Source organism: Echeneis naucrates, chromosome 6, assembly GCF_900963305.1.
Source record: "Echeneis naucrates chromosome 6, fEcheNa1.1, whole genome shotgun sequence".
NCBI classification, from domain to species: Eukaryota; Metazoa; Chordata; class Actinopteri; order Carangiformes; family Echeneidae; genus Echeneis; species Echeneis naucrates.
Window position 1 is genome coordinate 10018943 of NC_042516.1, and position 6000 is coordinate 10024942.

Genomic DNA, 6000 nt, shown 5'->3' on the forward strand with positions numbered 1-6000 from the left:
GTGTGAGTCATGCAGTCTGACTAGCTGGGGTGATGATCCTCAAGATGCTATTTCTGGAGTTATCATCAATTCTGTCTTCTCTCCTACAATGGCCGTTCTCAGTGTGTGTGTGTGTGTGTGTGTGTGCGTGTTAATAGGGCCCCAAATAGCACAGACACTTGTCTACACTTCCTTTACCTATATAACTCTTCAGATTGATTACAAGCTCCTACGCAATGAAATGACGGTTTAGCGTTTTGGGACACATCATAAAGAGTTTGGAATCTTTTATCATTAACAACCAATCCTGTCATTACTCATTCTCTGTTTTCTGCTTCCTCTGTCTCCTCATGAACAAAAACACTATCTTCAAGCACGAAGGAGATGCTGCTTCAACGTTGACATTAACACTCAAGGGTGGATATGTCAAAGTTGTCAGTTCTTTGTTGTAATTCAGAACAGCAAAGCAGTGACTTTTTAAGGAAAAAGTGGGGAAGTAAAACAATAAAACCACATAGATGCCTGAGGAAATGTTCTCCAGTAAAACACTAATGGAGGGTTGGTTAGCTCAGTGGTTCATGTGGTGCTGTAAGTGTTACTATCTATAAAATATCATCAATCACAACCTGACTGCATATAGGACGATCTTTTTGTTTCTGTTTGTTTGTTGTGAATAGTTCAGTGTGCGTTTAGTTATGAGGATAAATTCATAATTCCTTCACACATTTTGAGCTCCAGATAATTCAGTTTTATAGGGTTCTTTAAAAAAAATAGACATACTGTATATAGACATTGATATATATTTATTCTTTATCCAATTCAGACTTAGGTAAGTACAATTACAGTTAGGGTGTGTGTGTGTGTGTGTGTGTGTGGGTGGGGGTTAATGTTACAGGAGACAATTCAAGATATAACCAGAGGAACATGAGGTCAGAATATTTTTCAAATTCTGAGCTTAAATATTTTCCTTTTGGATTTTGGAAAGTACCAAAGAATTAACCTTTTGTCTAATAAAGGATTAAAAAAAACAAATAGAATCACAATTCACAGCAGGTAACACATTTGTTGACTATTTACTGAAGTTTTGACCTCAAGGTTTGTTTATAGAAGCGTGGTTTTTTCCTCTTAAAATGTATGTTTGCAGCTCAACAGTGGTTGAGTTTGTTCCTTGTACTTGTTTTAATTATTAGTATGTTGTTCTTCATAGTTCTAGCTACGTGTGGTGTGTAGTGACGCAAACACCACAGCAGTTTATGTTATGTAGTAAGTATCCAACGTGGTTGCTGCTTTGATTTGCAGAGGATACATGCAGCAGGAGACAAGTAGCTTGATGGCACTTGGACTTTGGAACAGAGTGTTGTATCTGTGTTCAATCAATCAAAATGATTAACACAAGGTAAAAAGACAAAGACAGAGACAAAGAATTTTCAATAGCTTGACCATTAACAGCTTTTTGTGCTTGTATGTGAGCTTGACCTTGTGCCAAGCTTTTATAAAATGAAAACCTTCCTGATGGTGATTTCTGCTTTAATGTGCAAGTTGTAAACAAAAACATATATTCGAATAATCCCACACTTCACCAATTTTACAGATTTACTTCCTGTTCAGTAGCCATGATTCATCAATGTCTGAAAACAATGAACACTGTAAAGCTTGATGTTGCTGATGGGATCTCACAGGAGAGCTGACCGAGCTCTCTCTCATCCTCTGTGTTATCTAACGCACCTGCGTTGTTTGTTTCTTTTCATGCATCCTCACACCAGCTCCCTATTAAACATGCAGAGCCTGCACATTTCTGGGTTATTGACTCATGGCAGGAAACTCACAATATCTTGGTTCAAATACTTGCAGAAATGTGCATGTTTCATTGGAGAGGTGGATGGCTGCCTGTTTGTTTTTGTCACGTGGCGAGTGTGCGCATAAAGAGTGAGAATAGGTGATGCTTCATCAGTCTGTCTGGACTAATCTATTGATCCTGTCTGCGGATTTACTGACGGACACGAGGTCAGAGTCCTAACAAGACACATGAAAATGTCAGTGGGAAATCGACCATCAAGGTCTGTCCGTCTCTGCTTGTGTTTAATTTATTTTGATGATGTGTGAACCTCGAGCAAAGACCACTCCTGGCTTGTTGCTGTGGGTAAGCAATAGCTGACAATTATCCACAAGCCAAAGCACATGTAGACACATTACACATGAAGTATTCTGTACATACAAACACTCATCCTCTGGTGTCCCTTTTGACACTGGGCAGAGATAATGATTGCTCTGTTTTGTGCTTCTTTTGATCATTTCTGTGAATGCGGCCCAATCACCGCTAACTTCAAACAGCACTGCGTCTGCTGCTTGGCGCCCTCCTGCAGCAACAACATCCTCTTTGTTGGTTACAAAATGTGAAACTTCTCAACAGAAAACCGCTCTATGGAAACTATGATGGCATTGTTTAGCAGCTGTGTTTTATTGATTTGTTCCTGTGGTTTGTTGTTTTGTGTAAGACTGTTTTATGTGCTCTGTTAGATTCCTATTTAAAAAAAAAAAAAAAAAGGAGAGACAAACACAATAAAAGACTTCAACTTTGTTCATCTATGTTGACTGCAGTTGTCTAACCTTAAAATCAAACTTAACTGCCAAACACAGCAAATACAGATAAAGAACATGGGTGTAGCTGACGTCTCAAAAGAAAACAGTGCACATGTAGCTCGTCATACGCACACGCCTGCACGCTCGCACACAGTCAGCTCTCCAGTTGATCCTCACACACACACACACACACACACACACACTTCTTCACTTGATGCCTTCATCTGGACTTGTGTCCGGTTTCTGATTTTGTGGTCGTCGGCTGGATGTTCTGGATTTTGGAAAGTGTGACTGGCACTTTTCCGTCTCCAGGGGTGGGCGCTCTCATTATGGGGGTACCTGGGAGAAAAGCAGTGCCATATTAACGTAAAACAGTAAGTACACTCTCAGTGTGACAGCAATTCAGCAAAAGAAGTCTTACCAACTGTTGCGTGCAGATCAGCCAACTTCTCCTTAAACTTTTGCTGCAGGTACAGTTCTTCTTTGGAGTAACTTTTGGCAAAGGCGGAGAGCAGGAGGCCCACAGCCATGGAGGTGCCACCCACACAGAACAGCACAGTACCAGTTAGCTTGCACACATCCAGGGCATGGTTAAAACTGACCGCATGGCTGTGAAAGAAAAAGGAGTGGTTGACTCAGAGCTTTGATTAGGAGAGTAATATCAACAAAAAAACAAAAAAATCTGAGAAACTCTGAGGCCAAAAAGTCACAAAGTAAGGTTTGCGTATCAGATGAATCATTTAGGATTGAAGTTTGGAGTGGTGGTGTACAATGTTTTCATAGTTCCTCCTGCTCTGTTCAAACTCCTGTAAACTACTCAACCAAAAATCCAATCTGTTGTCAACTGGATGTCTTGCTAAACCATTGTATTTTTTGATGTCATTATGATTATAGCTTGGAGGTAATATTTCTGTATTGTTCCTATACCTGTCAACAAAAAGGAGATCATCCTCGCCGAATGCCTCGATCCTGGCTGGAGTGGCATAACCCACCAACACAACAATGAGGCCTGTGAACAAGATCAGGGTGCCGAACGCGAGACAGACCTGGTAGGAAAAACAAGGAAAAAAAAAAAAAAATTGACTGTCATGTTCTGTATCATAAAATCAAAATGTTGTTCTGATTCCAGGTCTGTGCTTGCAGCTTCTTGCAGCAGGTAAGATTTGGTTTTTGTTCACATTGAGCATCTGAAGGTTGACCTCACCTTCCAGAGTAAAGAGCTCCACCTGCTAGGCGATCTCTGAATCTGAAAATCTTCATCACGTTCCCAGATAGAAGCCGTGCACTCCTCATAGAACTGGATAAGGGATGAAAGAGATGTTTTTGGTTTTGTTTTTGTTTTGTTTTGTTTTTAATCACATTTCAAACACAGACACTGAGAGCTGCAAGAGATCAAGATCTGAAAGGTTAAAAAAAGAGAGGGGTAGTGATCATGACATGAAGCGGTGAAGACAAAGGGCTTCTGTGAGAAATGGCTGATATTTTTGTGTTAGGATCATCTGCACTAACATTTCTCTGTGTGAGTATACAACTGTGTGTGTGTATTCGTGTTGCACCTGGTGTAGGTAGGATCGGACTCCATACTGCTGGCAGTTTCCACTGGCTTGAACTTGCTCGCCATAGTCCGACCCACAGATCTCTGAGCAAGACGTCATCCTTCACATCGGTCTACCTGCTTGAGGTCACGTGCACACACAGACACAAACACACATGCAAGAATGCATGAGTGCATGACTGCACACTTGCCTGGAGAAACCGCCCACGCAGTTTTGTGGACAAACGCCACTAAACATGTCCACGCAGCTCCACTTTACATTTAACATTTTGTAGACACAAGCTTGAACCCGCACACACAGTGCCAGAAAGTTATGTAATGCTGTACCGAAAGGCAAGGGTGGTTCAGTACATTGAGATTAATGATGCATTCTCCTTGTCTGCTATTATGAAATAAGCCGTGAAACATTATAGCAGTTCCCTTCAGATTGAATATTGTCATGGTGGAGTACGGACCACGCTGACATGCACAGAATTAACTTCCTTTACTTTTCATATTGTATTTGATGCAGAAATACTCACATCTAAACACACTTTTTATAATACTAATACATCATTTAGACTGTTTCACATTGCAAGATGCAAATTAAGAGAATGTTGATTGAATGCTGTCACGTGAGGGACTTTTACAGCGCTTAAATGCTTTTAGATGAAGCTCATTAAAGGATTGTCCAGATTTTCTACTGCAACTGTATATGCATCAGGTCATGTACTATATCTGTACTCATTTTCTTTTAGGTAACCATTATATCCATCTTTAAAAAAAAACAAAAACATTTGCTTGAGGAAAAGTTATGTTATGTTCATGCGTGCAATTCCCTCAGTATCCATCTCAATATCACACACCATTACACGGCTCAGTAACTCTACACAAACACACTTTGCTCTGTTTCAAGTTTATGGCAGCAGGCACTAAATTTCAACCACAGTTTCTGTTGCACCACAACAGAAATAGATTGAGGAGCAGTAGAGGGAATAGAACATTGATCATTGTGTTGGCAAAAAGAAGAAGAAGCCCAGTAAAGTATTATTTTACAACATATTATGGTTCCACATCAATAATTCTGTCACCTCCTGACATGTGACAAAACGGCAGACAAAAATATCTTTGAGACAAAAGAAAGTGGCTTAGTCTAATTTCTGCTTCATGGGGGCAGGTATGTAAATCAGCTCTATTTACTGAAGCAGATGACTTTTCCAATTTCCAATTTCCAACCTCTTCTATCTGGAAACACAAATGTATAGTGAACTATTCTGAGAACTTCTTGGGCAAAATAGATGTATTACAATATGCTGATGCAAACTGGACAGTAATAATGTTTATTGTGACATCATGGAAAATGTGAAGGGGAGTGGCAAAAGAGCCTCTTTGTATTGCGATTGATGTCAATACACACTTCTAGTCTGTGTGGCAGCACTGTGTAGATGTTATTATCAACTGATCTGTAGAGGACATTGCACAGTACCTTGTGATTTGATATTTGAGTCATACCCAGTCAAGTTAGTTTTGATTATGGAGCCCCAAACCACAATTTACCCCCAAAAGGCTTTGCAATCTGTTCAACAAGCACAATCATTCCTTAGATACTTGATATGGGTTTCATTTGTTCTATTGGATTGATATCAATCAGCACAAAGATGAAATCTTTATTTTGAAAATCAAGAAATGGTGAGTAATTTCAGTGTTTGCAAGACAAAGGTAATGTGTTGCTAATGCACTTTGCATCCCCTGTATTTTTCTGTCTGAATGTCCTTGTAGATGTCCCCTTCACTGAGACGATGAGATGGTGGGTGTCTCGTGTCTTTAATTACTGAACCTGAATTCACAGAGTGACCTATGGAAAGTGGCATAATTTTTTTGAAAAATCATAATATGAATGTTACGGG

At 39.8% G+C, this 6000-nt stretch overlaps 1 protein-coding gene across 1 annotated transcript; it reads right to left on the reverse strand.

Annotated features, from left to right (window-relative positions):
* Nucleotides 1–2779: 2779 nt before the first annotated feature.
* nrsn1 (neurensin 1) lies at nt 2780–4214 on the reverse strand. Its single transcript, XM_029503759.1, has 5 exons — nt 4116–4214; nt 3764–3856; nt 3487–3605; nt 2981–3168; nt 2780–2898 (listed from the first exon to the last, which is right to left on the reverse strand). The coding sequence occupies exons 1-5, from the start codon at nt 4212–4214 to the stop codon at nt 2780–2782; spliced, it is 618 nt and encodes a 205-aa protein (XP_029359619.1).
* Nucleotides 4215–6000: the final 1786 nt, after the last annotated feature.

Coding starts and splice junctions, on each gene's coding strand:
- nrsn1 (XM_029503759.1), bottom strand. CDS start 4,214: ATGACGTCTTGCTCAGAGATCTGTGGGTCGGACTATGGCGAGCAAGTT. Junction 3,857..4,115: donor TCCGATCCTACCTACACCAG/GTGCAACACGAA, acceptor TCCCTTATCCAG/TTCTATGAGGAGTGCACGGC. Junction 3,606..3,763: donor GGAGCTCTTTACTCTGGAAG/GTGAGGTCAACC, acceptor TTTTCCTACCAG/GTCTGTCTCGCGTTCGGCAC.